The 16,762-nt window shown below is 50.7% G+C and overlaps 1 protein-coding gene across 3 annotated transcripts in view; it reads right to left on the minus strand.

Annotated features, from left to right (window-relative positions):
• Positions 1–16,762, minus strand: part of LOC144763310 (uncharacterized) — a 109,853-nt gene that overhangs the window by 26,201 nt on the left and 66,890 nt on the right. For all 3 annotated transcript variants that reach the window (XM_078648787.1, XM_078648785.1, XM_078648786.1), the window contains exon 5: positions 16,246–16,344. In XM_078648787.1, the coding sequence (XP_078504913.1) occupies positions 16,246–16,344 (99 nt within the window). The remainder of the gene's footprint in view (positions 1–16,245; positions 16,345–16,762) is intronic.

Raw genomic sequence — 16,762 nt, forward strand, 5'->3', positions numbered from 1 at the left:
TGGACCTGGAAAGAGAAACTACACCAACCACTAGACTGCACCTGCTGATCCTGGGGCTAGCAAAGAGAGAAATGTGCTAGTGGAGCCTGAATTCTGGAAAAGTCACTCCAGAGCTCCAGTCCGCAAAGATGAATTCCAAGAGTCAGTTGGCGGACTCTATGTTCCAGCTTCAGTGTCGCAGAAGTTGCCACTTTGAGGAAACAGCTGCTGACCACCGCTATGCAGCCAAGAAGACCACCACTCGCCACTCAAACGTTTGCACCATAGTCTTCAAGACCTGGGTGAGTCGTCAGAGTGCAGGTTTGTCACCAACAAGGGACACTAAGCTTCATCAAAGGATACCGCTGGGCCTGCAGTAACTTCAGGCCTCCAGCCCCGCTGTTGCTGTGCTTCAGTGGTCTCAAAGAGGACTTCAAGAGACACCAATCCCTGTTGCCCAAGTCACTCCATTTCACCCATGAACAATCCCAGGAAGGCACCTATTGACAGCACAGCATCCAGAACATCTTTTCAGCATCAGGACTATCCCACTGAAGTCTAAGGCGGTCCTTGCATAAACCATGGAACTAAACATGAGACTGCTTTGATAACAATGTAACTGTCCAAATACTCCTTACTCATCCCCCTTGACCTTTTCCCTGTCGGAATTGGTCACCCAGTCCAGGCCGGAGTAATCAAACATAACTCTTTGAAACTTTTCAAAAGTATTTAAACTTTACAATTACCAATGCTTGTATGCACTTTGGACTTAAAGGCTGACATTTATGTTTTACTTTAAAATCTATATCTCTGGAACCCTCTAGTGGATTTGGATCATTTTTGGTGTCTAAAAATGTATTAAAGTATCATTTATTTTTATAAATTTGTGTCAGATTTTCTTCGTGTTGTGTGACTTTCTTATTCTGTTGTTTGGCGTGTCTAAATACTCTATGCTTATTCTTTTGTTTAAGCCTGGGTTGAATAATAATAATAATAATAGTCTTTATTGCGCGATTAATAAAAATCTTTGCAATTACTCTTTTAAGAAAACAGAGAAAAAATAGAAGGCGATGCCTAATCAAAGAGTTATACAAAGCAGATAAAAGCGATAGAAAAGTTAAAAAAGAAAGGAATGAAACCAATCATATATACTAGTACAGTACTGTGCATTTGTATAAAAAGCCTTTCCCAGATTGCTGTGTCTTTAGTTATCAAAAAAAGAATTGTCTTAAAGTGCCAGAGCAGATCTCAATAGATCTAATACAGTACTGTGTCTTTTTTTATTTTTATAAAAAGCCTTTCACAGTTTGCTGTGTCTTTAGATATCAAAAGAAAGAATTGTCTTAAGGTACCAGAGCAGATCTTGATAAATCAAGTTCAGTCACTAGCCACTGGGTTTAGGGTCGTGTTAACTATTTTCATGAAGCGCACTAGTCTACAGGCTAGTTGGATATCTTCTCCCTTGAAGCTGATCAGCAGAGCTTGACGACGAGTTCGCACACAACTTTGATTCCAGAGCTGTGTTAATTGGCTCCTTCTGGCTCTATCTAAAGCCTTGCAGCTACATAACAAGTGCAGAACATCCTCCTTTGAGTTATCACAGAGCCTACACTTAAGATTGAACTCCAGGCGTTTCCACGGGGGGAGATGTTCTTTTGATGGGATTACCCCCATTCTCAACCGCATAAATTCTTCCTTCGCCTTCCATGAGAAGCCGGTGCTGAGGTATGTCTGTGGTGAGGCGCTGGTGTAGCCTTGAATCACAAACCACCCATGGGACCTCCTGGTTAGTGCTGCTTTGTCTTCTTCCCAGGAGATTATTTTCACAGATTTGTTGACAAGGAGCTTAAAGCATTTGTGTGAACCACTCGAGTCCCAAAGGTCTTTTAGCGCAAGGGAGTTTATCGCTTCTTGGAGGTAGACCATTGCAGGGGAGTCTTTGTTTGTTTCTAGCTCTTTCCAGAGATGGGCATTCAGAGAGCCTATTTCAGCGTTCCTTACTTTGTGCCAGCATTTTGCGTATGCACCCTTTCATGCAATTCTCTGCTTCTGTAGGTCGAACTCCAGCCTTAACTGTGCAGGGGAGGTGTATGGAGGGAGCGTGAAAAGTATTCGCAGTGTTTTGCTTACAACGTTATCTAGGGTTACCTCATCTCTCCCTCTCATGCATTCACTACCGTATGTTATCGACGGCAGCAGTTTTGCACGAAGTATGTCCAGCAAGGGGATTAAATTTGGGCCCGCTATTCTGTTTTTAATGCTTTTTAATGCGATGGCAAGACAAATCCCTCTGTTCTTTATTGGTGTTTCTTGTCGCTGGAATGAGCCTTTTGTGTCAAAGATTATCCCCAGATATTTGTATTCTTTAACTGTTTCCACTTTATGGTCATGAAGAGACCATTGAAATACTTGCTTTTTTGATTTTTGGTTTAATACCATCACCTTTGATTTTTCTGTATTTATGCTTAGCGCGTTCTTTTCGGAAAATGTACTTGTTGTGTTAATAAGGTGTTGCAGTCCTATTGGAGTTTGGCTGATTAGTATCAAATCATCCGCATATAATAAATTGGACAACGTAAAACCTCCTAACTTTGGGGCGTGATGGTTACAGTTATCCAGATCTTTGGAGAGGTCAGACATGAAAAGGTTGAACAGGGTCGGTGCAAGGACGCACCCCTGTTTCAACCCTTTTGTTGTCGGTATTTCTTTTGACAGACAGTTGCCGGTCCCCAGTTTTATTTGGATCCAGGTATCTGTATACAGTAAAATCAATAGATTCAGTAATTTGGGATCAACCTCCCACTTTGAAAGCTTTGTCCACAGTTTTCCTCTATCAATGCTGTCAAATGCGGCTGAGAAATCGATGTAGTACACATATAATGTTTTTTTGATTTTGATTGTAGCATCTATCAGCAGGGAGAGGGCTAGAATGTTTGTCGTGGTCCCTAAGTTCTTTTGAAATCCAGTCTGGTTAATAGGGATTAATTTTTTGCTTGACGCCCAAACAATTAGTTCTTCCAAGAAAAGCCCCGAAAAATATTTGGCATCTATATCCATAAGGGCTATGAGCCTGTAGTTCTTACCCTCGCTTTTGTTGCCTTTTTTGTAGATTGGTGCAATTATTGAACTCTTCCAGGAGGACGGAAATTGCTCAGCCTTCCAGATTTCTACAAAGGGTGGGAGCAATTGTTCGGCCCAGTAAGTTGGATCTTGCTTGTAAAGGATGGGAGGGATTCCATTTGGGCCTGGGGCTACCTCCTTCCGCCCTTTCGCAATTCGACCCTTCAACTGCACAGTCGAGCCTGGAAAGTTGGACTCCTCGACTAGAGGTTTTAGGGCCGTTGGGTTCGCCTGACCAAACTCTGGACTTCGATTGCCTTTGCCTGACACTTCGTCATTAAAGTGTTTCATCAAATGATATACCCAGGTTACCTCAGTGATATGGGAGTTCACTCCAGGGACGTTTGGATTCTCTATTTTATTAACAGTTTTCCAGAATCTTGCACTGTTATTGTTTTTAGAGTCATAGAGCAGTTTAGCCCAAGTTTTTTCGGTGGATTCCTGCTTGATTCGCCACAGGATTTTGTTCTTATTACACTTTAGTGATCTTAATTTGGTCACTAAGTTGTTGTCGCTCCCATCTTTCCGAAGCTCGCGAAGTGTTCTGTTAATAGCAGTTTTTATTGCCTTAGATTGAAAGTTAGAGGAGTCTGAGAATATTTTTTGGGGTTACTAATCGGCCAGGCGAATATTTTTTGGCTTGTCCGTACGTCAGTTTCTTTAATGAAGTTGGATTTGATATTCATTAGGCCAAAGGTTGTCAGAAAGGACTCCCAGGCGGTTATTTTATTGACGTTCAGCGCTGCAACACTTTCCCAGCACGTCATCGCTTCTTTCACCAATCGTTCAGGGTCACTAATGTTGCACTTGATTCTTTTGCATTTTGTTGAGGTCGAAAGCTTTGGGCCATTAGTAGGAAATGTTAGAGCTGTCCCTTGTGCCCTCAATGTCAATTCTTGCGGGAGGTGGTCGCTGCAGTCGGATGTACCAATTTTAAAGTCTTGTACTAATGTAAACAGTGAAAAAGATAGGAAGGTGTAGTCGATCGCCGAGCTGGAAATAGAGTTGTAGAAAGTTGCTGCTTGGGGTTGGTCCCCCGGCGATCGCCCATTTATCGAAATCAGGCCTAGGTTTGTTAAGTCTTCAATTAGGCTTTTTGATAGATTCGTTAGTTTGCCCCATGGACACACTTCCAGTGGGGGGATCCCCCTTGTATCCAAATGGTCTTTCGTTGGATGATTCTTTTCTGACTTCGAAAGGAACATGTTAAAGTCTCCTGAGACAATAAGGTTCGAAGTTTCCACTTCGGTTATTAATTTGTTCAGTTCTGACACCAAGAATTTAGCGCCGTTTTTTTTACCTTTGGGTGCAAATAGGTATTGACGAGAATTAGTTCTTGTCTTTCGGTTCCCGCTATTGATATTTCTAGCAGAACTGCAGTGATCCCGTTTTCCGTTCCCGAAGTGTTTTTATTTAGCAGTTCTTTTGCGTACTTTATTGTTTGTATAGAGGTGTATATGGATAGTCCACCTTTCTCATGTCCAAATTTTGAAGTTCTCCTAGCTGGGAGGTGGAATGTTTTGAAGCCCTGCAGATGGAACGGTTCTGCTGACCAGGTTTCTTGTAGCAAAATTAAGTCATACTGCTGAAAGTATAACAATAGATCTTTATTGGTGGTTTTTGCTCCTAGTCCGTTTATATTCCAGGAACACAGTTTTAACGGCAGATTTGTGTTTGAGGAGCTGCTGATTCGCTCTTCAGATTGTCATTGGTCTGACTGTCTAGTATTTATTGTTTTCGCGATCCAGTCCCATTCTTGATTTGGGATCAGGAGACCAATGTTTTTTTGCAAGGGGGATGCTCGGGCCTTTCGTTTGGCTGAGCTTCCGCGTTCTCCTCTCAGTATAGATTTTTTGAGTATGTCAGGGCGGCGTTTGTTGAGGGTCGATTTAACGTTTTTGTGGAGATTGCGGAGTAATGGTACAGGATAGCCGGGATTGAGGTACGGTTTGATTCGAATCCCCCAAGCTTTTAGTTGATTTTCTTCTCTTAAGATTTTTTTCGCCAATTCTCCTGAGTTCCAGGTTGTTTTTAATTTCAAAGTATTTTTATTGAGTTTTAGAACAGAAAAAACAGGCATGGCATAGCAATGGACAATCAACAGGCAAAGTAGGCAAGCGAGACAGACAGACACGTCTTCTCTAATAAGCATTAGGTGAGCAGGATGATCATGCCCAGATGGAAAGGTGGTGCCCGGAGGTCGAGAGAAGCCCCTAGTCGGAGCAACAAGTAAAAAAATCCAGCCCTAAGAACCCGCCTCCCCCCCTAACACCCAACTCTAACGCCCCCCACCCCACCAGTACGCCATTCTTCCATAGTAATCGTGTGAGCTATAGCTAGTCTAAGTGTATCAAGGTGCCTCGGGTCGCGTTCGGTCCATCATGCAGTCTGTAAGGCGTAGGATACGAAGGTACTTCGGGCAAGTGATTTCATGGAATTCCCTGGAGAGCAACGTCAGGAGCGGCTGCCAAGTAGTTCGGAATGCGTCAGATGTATGTGTGAGTGTGGCCTGGATCCGTTCCATGCCTAACGTGAACCACAACTTGTGTAGCCAGCCAGTGTGGGTGGGTGGGATAGTGGAGCCCCAGAGCGACAGGATGTGTTGCGACGCTGCCTGCATGGCGATGCCCATCTGTTTGCCGCGAACTGATCTCAAGGGGAATGTAAGTGCATTGGGAAGCCCTAGGAGTGTGTATGCTGGGAAGCGTGGGATCTCAGTGTCGAACGTGGAATCAATATCGTCCAGGACAACCTTCCAGTACTCCTGCAAGGCGGGACATTCCCACAGGAGGTGAGTCAGTGTAACCCGGCTGCCACATCCTCTCCAACACAGCGCGCTTCGGGTCGGGTTGCCTTGATTGAGTCTCGCTGGGGTAAGGTGCCAATAGATAGCCAATTTTATCGCCGATTCCCTGGCTTTGGTATTGCGGGTAGTGTGGGCGGCCCTGTAGTATATGTGGTTCCATTCTATTGAGGAGAGAGGTCTTCCGAATTCGGCTTCCCATCGCCGCTGTCCAGCAGTTTTAGCAGGGTCGGCAGCAGGATAGAGCATCCGATAGAGGTCTGAGATAAGCTGTTTATCTGAGACCTTGGACACGAGCCAGCGTTCGAACGGTGTCATTTGCCGGCCGACCAGAGGGGCAACGTCCGGCCGCAAGAGCCAGTGGCGGATTTGGAAATATTGAAACATGTGAGGGTTATCCACTCCATAGTCTCGCGAGATGTCGGCGAGAGAGAGGAACCCCTCCACATCAAAGAGGTGCCCAGCTGATCGGCAAGGCGTGTCACGCCATTGCAGGAAAGCTCGAGTGTCCGTGCCGGGCGGGAATGCGGGGTTGTCAAAGAGCGGGGTAAGTGGGGATGGGAAGGTCGTGAGGCCCCGTTTGACCGCTACCATGTCCCAGGCTGCCATAGTGGTCCGAGTAATAGGGGAGCGGAGGAGATAACGTGGCCTGTGCTGGCGAGCAAGAAACGGTATCTTCCACAGGGAGGTCTGTGCCATGGCTCTGTCCTGAAAGAGCCATCTCTTCTCTGATTCGGGCCGGTACCACTTCACTAGATACCGAACTTGCGAGGCCTGGAAGTATTGCAGCAAGTTTGGGATCCCGAGGCCGCCCTCGTCGACAGTCCTGTGCGCTACTCGTCGATGTAGCCTGGCGCGTTTCTTCTCCCACACAAATTGGTGAAGATCATGTTGGAGGTCAGCTAGCATTCCCGTTGGCGGCGACACCGGGAGGGTCTGAAAGATGTATAATATCTTGGGTAGGACCGGCATCTTTACCGCCGCGATCCTGCCAAGTAAGGAGAGGGGTTGCTTTGACCAACGCGCGAGATCGGCCCGGATCTGGGATGATAAAGTAGAGTAGTTGTGATTGACCGTCGAGACCGTGGAGGAGGTCAGGGTAATCCCCAGGTATGGAAGCCGAGTGGTGGACCGCAGGTGGCATCCGAAGGTAGGTGGTGGGTTATTAGGAAGAGCATGGCTGCCAAGGGGCAGTATCAGGGACTTCCCCTGGTTAACCTTGAAACCTGATACCGCGCCGAATTGTTCCAGCTCCGCCAGAAGCGCCGGTATGGAGCTAGATGGGCGGTCCAAAGCGGCGATTGTCGTCCGCGTACAGTCCCACCACGTGGGGTTCGTTGCCGAAAGACATTCCTGTAATGTGAGGATTATCGCGGATTTTCTGCGCTAAGGGCTCCACGTATAGAGCAAATAAGAGGGGTGAGAGGGGACATCCCTGGCGGGTTCCTCTCTGTATCTCGAAGGGGTCGGACTTGAGGCCACCCAGCCGGACACGTGCCAAGGGACGGTGGTAGCAGCTCGCGATCCAGGCCTGAAACCGGTCGCCCAGGTGGTAGCGCCGTAGCACAGCCTGTAAATAGGTCCAGTCGACACGGTCGAAAGCCTTCTCTGCATCGATGGCTAATAGGGCAGAGTCTGAGACCTGAAAATCAGCTTTGTCCACGAGGTGCATGAGTCTTTTGGTGTTGTCACTGCACTGGCGGTTCGGGACAAAGCCCGATTGGTCCGGTTCGAGGATGCCCGGGAGGCAGGGACCTAGGCGAGCCGCCAGTACCCCCGTGAACAGCTTCAGATCTAGATTGAGTAAGGAGATGGGGCGGAACGCGGAGCAGTGCGTTGGGGGTTTGCCCGGCTTAGGCAGGACCACAATGTCGGCTGCAAGCATATCGGGCGGGATGGAACTCGGCCCTTCAAAGGAATTAAACAGCCTGGCGAGGATAGGCGCCAGGACCTGGCCGAAGGATTTATAAAAGCCCGACGAGAAGCCGTCAGGGCCCGGGGATTTAAGCGGACGGATGCGTGCAATGGCAGCGAGGATCTCGTCGGAGCGAATGGGGGCATCAAGGGCTTCCACGCTCGCCGAACATAACGGTGTAATATCGGCAGATCGCAAGTAGGTGTCAATGGCTGTCGGCGACGTCTTATCCGCGCTATATAGAGAGGCGTAGAAGGAGCGAAAGGCCGAGGCGATCTGTGCGTCCTCAGTAACTGCATCGCCGGCGTCGTCCAGTAGCGTCGTAATTTTGGAGCGTTGGAGTTTGGCTTTCAAGGCGCTGGCCAGGAGCCGGCCGGTGCAGTTGCCCCCCACGTAGTACGTGTGACGGAGGCGAAGAGCAGCAAATTCTGCCCTGTCGGTGTCGAGGCTAGCCAACTGAGCCCGGGCAGCCTTAAGTTGGCGCCAAATTCTCGGGGCACCAGTGCGGCTGTGAACTCTCTCCAGCTCCGCGACTTTGTCGGAGAGGTCGCTCCTCTTATCTTTGCGAAGTTTGGCGTCTGCAGCTGATATTGCTATCAGCTCCCCCTAACGACAGCTTTCAAGGCTCCCCATAAGGATGACACCGACACATCAGGGGTGTCGTTGGTGGCCAAGTAGTCTGAGATGCATTTATGAAGCTGGGGGGCTACCGCCGGCTTCTGTAAGAGGGTTTCGTTAAGCCTCCACGACCCCGGAGTGCGCGGCGAACTGAGACGGGTCCTCTTGCGACCGGGACGGAGAGGCGTCTCTGGAGGTTGAACTTTCCGGCATGTCGATCCCAAGTAGGGAACAGGTGTCACGGAGTGATCTAAGCTGGTGAAGGGAGCCGTTCCATTTAAAGATCAGACGGAATGGGTGGCCCCAGGAGTAGGGTATCCCGGCATCCCGCAGGAAGTTCGTCGCAGGTCTGAAGGATTTACGCTTTTGTAGGGTGATGTTAGAGAGATCCTGAAAAAGGGCTACAGGGTCATCGCAAAATCTGATGGGCTGTGCTTTCCTGGCCTCTCTAAGGATGCGTTCCTTCAGGGGGAAATCCGGGAGGAACGCTAGAATGTCCGGAGGTGGTGCAGGTGCCCTGCGTGCCATGCCCACCCTGTGCGCCCTGTCGATTCGGATTTCAAAGTCGCTCGGCTCTCCCAGGATGTCTCTGAATAGGTCTTGAAGGTAGCTGGTCACATTGTCCTTTTAAGCCTTCAACGGAACACCCCTGACCCGTATGTTATTCCGCCTGGAGCGGTTCTCCAAGTCTTCAGAGTGCGACTGTAAATCCACCTGTTGATCCTGAAGTCGCAGGATTTCCTGCTGGAGTCTCTCCACCTCTCCACTGCGGGACTGATCAGCGTCCTCCAGAGAGGCAACCCGCTCACCCAGGCCATCAAGGTCACGACGGAGTTCGCGTTGGTCCCCAGCCAGGTCCTGTTTCAGAGTCTGGAAGTCCTCTCGCAGTGTGCTGAAGAGGGAGGCCAGGAAGGCTTTCGTGATTGGAGCGGAGTCTTCGTCCGGCGCCTGAGGGCTCGCGGGGGGTTTCGGGGACGACTGTGGCTGGGTCTTGTCTCCTTTCGACGCTGCTTTATGCATGAGTTCCACAACATTCCGGGTCCCTTTGCGATTAGAGTGCGTCATGATGTCCGGAACAGGGCGAGGGGCCAGCCGATGGGTGTCGTCGGGGGCTGTCGAGTGATCGCCCAGCAACGTAGGCGAAGCTAACCGTGAGGGGTAGCGGATGATTCAGAGCCTGGGCCATGCGAAGGGTCAAGGATCGGCGACCCGAGAAGAAGCTCCACAAGCCGGTCCGGGGGCGGCGGTCTGGAGGAAGAGTCTTTCGTGGGGCGCTGCAAGGGCAGCACTCAGAGTGCGTAGTAGCTAGTGAGGTAGCGAGGGTAGAGGTGACCAGAGTAGTCGGACTGGGGCCACCGTGCCGCGCCGAGCAAAGATATGCTTGATGGAGGAAGAGCAACGCGGGCCTAGGAAGAGTGCTTAGGCGCCAGGCAGGAGAGCAGCGCCCCGGCAGCAGCTGGAGGAAGATCTCGTGGGCTAGATGTCACGGAGAGGTCCACAGACGGCCCCAGTGACTGAGTGGGGGACCCGGTGGACGGTAGATAGCAGGCAACAGGGAGGAAGCCGGAATTGACGGCTCTGGCGAGTGAGGGCTCAGGATAGCGTCTAGCAGGGCTGTGTCACCGACCGCAGCAGTTGAGGGCCACCCAACAGGGAGTGCAGGGACCCGGGGGGGGAGAGTGCTCGGTAGTCCAGGTCGCAGGGCGCCGCTCACCTTATGCCCCCCGTCCAGGGGGCCGTTACCAATGCGGGGATGTGCAGCTGGGTGGCATCCCACGTCGCCGGTGCGTCTCTCCGCCGGCAGGCCAGGGGGTAGGGAGGCTCTGGGGCTCCCCCGGCGGCGGACTGATGCCGCTTAGTAGGATGTCCACTGTGGGTGGCGCGATGGATGGAGATCTCTCCGACCACCCAGTAGGCCCACGCCGGGGCGCAGAGTGGCTGGAGGCTTCCGGTGGGGCTCGCAGTTCTCGGAGGGGCCGGGGTGAGTAGGCCCCAGCACAGGTGGGATCCCCCCGCTGGAGGTCGGAGGTGCGAGGGGGATTCCGGTGAGTTGTGGGGGGCGGGCGACCGACGCCCCGCCCGTTGTATGGCTCTGTGGGGGCGGTGGGGCTGGTCCTGCGCACCACCCGGTAGGCCCACGCCGGGGCCTAAATTGTCCAAGGGGCTTCCGCCGGAGTGCTTAAGGCCCCGAAGGGGCGGAGTCGCCGATCTTGGCGCGCTTCCCCTAGAGGCCGCCGATGAGGTGGGGGAAGATCAGTGGGAGTGCGCAAGACCGGAGGCCGGTGCCCCGTGCAGCCCAAAGTTCCGTAGGCCCGCTAAGAGAAGGCGCGGTTATGCGTCTGGAGGCCCACGCCGGGGCCTGGATTCGTTGGTCGGCTGTTGGCGGGGCACGGTCCGCCCGGAAAAGGCCGGGAGCACTGATCCCTCAGGTACTCCGTCGCTGGACGCCCTGGTCACCTCTCCGTGGGCAGCCGCTCGCAGGCCTGGCAATCCGGTCTGCGCCCGCAGCCGCCGAGGTGTAGGCGCGCGGCGGAAGGGCTCTAACCTTCTTCGCCGGTGCACCAGTCGCGTCAGCAGCGGAAGCTGCGGGCCGCCAGTGTACGTCGGTTCACAAAGATCTGGCCCGTGGTTCCCAAATGGAGCAGGGTTGGAATGTGCAGGGTATGGGCGCTGTAGGTCCGCCGGGGCCGGTCCCGCTCGGCCGCCTGGTAGGCCCACGCCGGGGCCTGGATTTGCCGGGGGTCCTCCGGCGGGACGCACTGTGTCCGGAGGGGGTCGGGGCGCACTGTGTCTCCCGGCTATCACACTCGGCCACCGAGTTCGCCTCTCTGTGTTCCGGTATGTGCTCCCACGGCGCTCCGGTCCGGTGCGTGCAGCCACTGCAGTGCGACCGCGCGGCGGAAGGGCTCAAACCTTCGTCGCCATTGCGCTGTCCTCTCCGGCGGCTGGGAAAGCGGGGGCACAGGCGATCAATAGCCCAGAAAGACCCGACCGGTAGCGCTCCAAGGAAGCAGAGAGGTTCAAGCTTGATTTGGGCAGATGTACTGGTGGTGGCAGCTAGAGATAACGTGATATTGGGGCTTAGGGCCGGGGAGCCTCTCGATCCACGTCTGTTCAAGTCGCCATCTTGGCCACGCCCCCCCCCCCCCGGTTGTTTTTGTTATTTCCTGGTCCGATAGATGTTTGATCGTGGTAAATTCGACAGTCTCCAGATCTTGGGAAGTTAGCGTACCTAGGGATGTAATCGAGTTCAAGACTGGTAGGATATTACTTTGGTTTGAGATGTCCTCGCGGCCTTTAGATCTATAGTCAGGTATGAAGAGTATTGTTTTATACTCATCATGGATGGTAGCCTCCTGCCGTTGTTCAGGGTTTGCTGCCCGTTCCGTGCTTTGGGGTATACTGTAGGCTTGTGGACCTTGTTCTCTCTGTGTTGGTGAACCCGAGTTGGCAGTTGGGTCACGGAGTTCGTGCATGTTGTTCTCATGAGTATGTCCATGTTTTGATTCGAGGACTGTACTTTGGGGTGGTCCAAGGACTCTCTCTCTCCGTATCAATGATTCCTTATCGAACATTACATTGGGTTCTTTTTTTCTTGCTGTTGAAGACATGCCGATGGGAGGATCCCAAGGGTTAGTGCCTACAGTTGATTGAGCGAGTAAGTTGTCCGCAAATTGTGGCCCCACTGTCTGTGGACATAAGGGGTTTTTTGCACTGTTGTTTGTTGTCCCCGAATCGTCTCGTTTGCGACCTCCTTCTTCAGATCCCTTTATGAATTGAGCTTCTGTATGTATATTCTTAGAAGAAGTTGTCTCTGGACCCTTAAGAGCAGGGGCGGGTGAAGGGCTCTCCCTAGCCCTTGGGCTTGATTCATCCTTCGTGCTTCCTTGAACCGTCTCTGGTTCTGACACCGATTTATTTGCTTGTAGGAAGTAGGTTTTTATAGAGCCTGTCTTATTTCTCCCTTTTCTCTTCATTTTCCTTCTTTGTTTTGCTGTCTGTTGTCTGTTACACGATTGTTCCCCGTTTTCGAGGATAACTGGCGGCTCTCTGGTCTTACCCTGCTGCGGGTCTGCTTGCTGAAGCGTGGGTGGCCATCCCGTTTGTTGTGATCTCTGTTCATTCGATTCCTTGGGATTGGATTTTAAATTATTTAAATCCATGATAGCCTTGGAAGTAATCGCAACCTCGTCTTTTTCTTCGCTTCATAGTCTGGGTTTTTTCTCTCGTCGCTTACTGCTGTCCATGCTGCTCTTTGGGAGTTGTTTACAGACTTTATGTCTGTTAAGAGCTCGCTCATTACCTCTGGTAAGGTGGTTAATTTTTCGATGATTGAGTAACATGTGCAGCTTGGCGGGTTGATTGTGGTTTTTGATTGAACTCTTTTGATCAGCTCATTCAAATCTAGTAATTTAGTGTCGAAGTTAATGACATGAGTGGTTAAGCGGGTTAGTAGGTTTAGTTGAATGTCCATCTTATCCGAATGGTATTCCATTGCTTTTGTCACGAGGTTCATGGTGTTTAGAAGTGATGCCCACAAACCACTCTCTTCTGTTTTTTGAGCCTTTGGGGAATCTTCAGTTTTGTTTTCTATGTCTTGAAGCGGCATAGCACCTTTTCCCTGGGAATATGTGTCCACCATTTTCTCCCATTCTTCAGTTGTCAGGGAGAATGAGTTGGTTCCAACTGCCCCCGGGGACCTGGCCTGCGGTTTGTTAATAAATTATTCTCTGGAGAGGTGATTTTGGTTTGTGCCCAGTTCACATATGTGTTAGTTATTCTGAATTGATCTGTGGGTGGGTGCTGGGTCCAACCAACTCTTTTTTCTTGTTCGTTGGTTGTGTTGCGACCGTCCTGTCTCCCTATAGGGGGGTGGGAGATTGAAGCTGTGCTGTTAGCGGCTGCTGGTCCCGAGTGCTGAATTGTGATTAAGTCAGAAGGTCTGGCTTGAGTTAAAATGTTTGGCTCTGAAGCAACGATGTTTGCAGTTGTTAGCGAAGCGTGCTGGGTCATGCTTGTGCCAGGATGGCTGGATTGAAATAAGGTGTTTAGCTCCAAAGCCGGGTCCATGGACACCAACACTGATTTTTTGGCTGGAGTAGAGTGGATTTGAGTTAAAAGGTGTTCTAAATGTGCTAAACTGTAAAATGTGACCTTCCTAATCCCGCATTATCCTTCGGGATCTCATAAATTTGCACTCTGTAACGCCGCCGTACCCCCGGGTTGACGGCACTGGGCTGTGTTTTTGTTCTATGAAACTAACTAGTTTTTTTACTGTTTGCCGGCCCGCCGGGTTGTAGGCGAGGAATGTATGATTTGATCCGCTGAATAAAGGTCTTTAAAAAAAAATTAAAAAAAATAAAGAAAAGGTGTTCTAAGGGCTCGTTGAGGGATATCTCTTTGACTTGGTCGTCGTACTCGTCTGCCCCTGGGCCTCTTTTTACACTCACTTCCTTATTGGCCTCTGAGCTTTTGTTTTGATGCCTGGGTTTGCATCCGTCATTTTCGGTGCATTGGCGGCTGTTTGCTGCTGTGGTTGGAATGGGCGTTGAGTCCCTGTAAGGCTCTGGTGGGCTTTCGTTATCCAGGTAACTCGCCAATGCCGATACCGGTGATGAGGCTCGTGCTGGGTCTGCGCCATCATGTTTTGTTAAGACAATTATTTCCGGGAGCAATGGGGAGGGAAGGCCCTTTTGAGTGGTGCTCATGCGGTTTAACACTACCCCAGCGTCTTTTACGAAGGCAAATTTGGAATACATTTTCGGTTGAACGACGTTTTATTTTTATTTTTGTGGATTGGGGGTTTGTGAGTCGGTTTGGTCCAGCACTGAACCCTCTGCTTCAGTTTCCCTGGCCAGAGTTACTAGAATGTCATCCTCAGTAATTATACCAACTTTTGTTGATCTTGTTAATTTCTCCTGGCTGTCAGAGGGCACCTTGAGTATCTTGTTTTTCTTCTTCCGGTTGCTCACTACTGTGGAAACGCTCCGTCTTTCTTTGCCCGATCTCATGGTAGCTGGTGGCTGATGTCAGCTGAAAGGAAAATTAATGGCCCAGTGCACCGTGCACACAGTCCTTTCAATAAACACCGCAGGTGCTGGGAGTAATCGCGGCGGTCGCGGGGGATACGTCAATCAGTCAAAGCACAGTCACAATCGCAGGCTCTTGGTTGTGTGACTATGTGACTGTATCCTCTCACAGCTAATGAACTGCACAGGTGCCGCGGTCACCCCCTTGCCTCGCCGCTACCTCGTTCCACCTTATCCACACTGAGTGCACACACGGTCCACAAGGTCGGCCGTTTGCTCCACACCGCTTCAGCTTCGGCGTCTCCACTCAATGCACTCAATGCACTCGCGCTCTGCTGCTCCACAGTGCCACCGTCTTTTGGTGTGCGGTCCGGCTGCGTTGCTCCAGCCACGGAGCTCCCAGTTCAGCCGAGGCAGCCCAGAAACACCCAAGCCAAGCAAAGCCGACCAGGGCTTCCAAGTGGGCCGTGAGCTCGAATGGCGGCAATCCGGGAGCAGCCCCAACTGTGGCAGAACAACCAGCAGCCAACAACGGGCTGTCGGGCCGCGGCAGAGCCGAGCCGCAAACCACGAGTGAGCCGCGATCGGCGGCAGTGGTAGTGATAACAGTGACGGCTGGAGCAACGGCAACCCGCGCGCGGGTACCGTAACAGTCAACTCAGGGGTCAGCAGGGGTAGGAGCAGGAATGAGAGGAATGGGAGCCGCCGCTACTCCGCCTCGGCTCACCTCGGCCACCTCTCACCTCTCTCAATCAGCCCGGCACCGATCAGCACTCCTGCGCTCCAGTGTGTTCGCGGGCTCCGGTCACGGTTCCTGCGTCTCTTTTGCTGGGTACCGCCACAGCTACACGCCGCACACCTCGCCGCACACCTCGCCTCTCCCCTCTGCTTTGACAGACTGCGGATCGCAGCTTGCCGCTCCGCCTCCTCCTCACATGTGGTACAAGGGTCTAGAGCAGAAAGTTACCATAACCAGTCTCTAGGCGCTGATGCTGCGCCCTTCGGTCAACCTTTCCATACTATATGCTTATTCTTTTGTTTAAGCCTGGGTTGAATAAGAGGTTTTACAAACGAGCCTAACTGGACCCAAGACAGTTTTGGTGAGTGTATTACACAGTGAGGTCACACAACCATACAATATAATACACCACAATCCACAGAATGTTTTTTTCAGATGTCAGTAAGGTAAGTCCATTTGTGTTTCATCGATAAAGGCAGTGGAGGATTGCTGGATGAATGAGCACATATTTAAATTTGATGATCCTCTATTCTCCTTTCCACTCTGCAGGCCCTCAGTCATACACAACATAAAGCCAGCCAAGCTTTGCAAATCACCAGCCAAGCTACTCTACATATTGCCAGTCACTCTGTACTCCCGTCAGCCACACTCTGTACGCCCTAAACCACGTTTGGCACCCACAAGCCATCCTCTGCACCTCCAAATCTCATTCCACACCGCTCAGGTACGATCATCTGCTTTTTAGAATACAGACGGGGAAAAGCCTGTTGAGTTATCCACAGCTGCACTGCAGTGAGCCAGACCTTGAAATAAGGCACCTCGGATTCCAGAAGAGCTGCAGATGTGACCCCCTGTTATGTAGTTCCACTATAGAAGGCACCCGAGCACGGATGCGAATAATTACAGCAGATAAGAACGAGTGAATCATAAGAAATTACTTAACATTGATGAACTACCAGAAATTAGAAACAAAATATGCCTCATTTAGGGGCATATGACGTTGAGTCTTCCTTATTCCTGCAATTTAGCAAGTTATACTCACTTGCGACACATATTTTCTCTGCATCGTGGTGGTCCACGGAGTAGGAATTGGGTTCTTCTTTGATACTGAATGAAACTATTTTTAAGAAGGACTCTTCCTCTGTATTGAAAATGGATAAGTTAGTACTGAAAAAAATTAACATAACACCACAAATTATTCTGCACATCAAGCATGATAAAAAAGTGGAGACACTGGACCAGTTAACAATATAGAAAGTAATCGGCTCAGTAAAACAACCATACAAAGGTGCCCCCAATTTGTAGTGTTTATGGTCCTACTTGACAGCGCAACTTTCGCCAGATGATTATGTAAGCATCACTAGAAAGGGGCTTTGACTCCACCTGCAAGTTGGGGGCCAGGAGTACATTTTTAGATTGGGCAAAAATGTAGTGCTTCCACAAAAAAAGGGCTTGCCCTCCATGCAGCTGTGATCATTTTGTTTATTTATTCAGCTGCCTAAGCTTGAATTTTCAGGGACACACACATGACATCGGAATGCTATTAAAGTGTCTTAGAT

Source organism: Lissotriton helveticus, chromosome 6 (genome assembly GCF_964261635.1).
Source record: "Lissotriton helveticus chromosome 6, aLisHel1.1, whole genome shotgun sequence".
Taxonomy (NCBI): domain Eukaryota; kingdom Metazoa; phylum Chordata; class Amphibia; order Caudata; family Salamandridae; genus Lissotriton; species Lissotriton helveticus.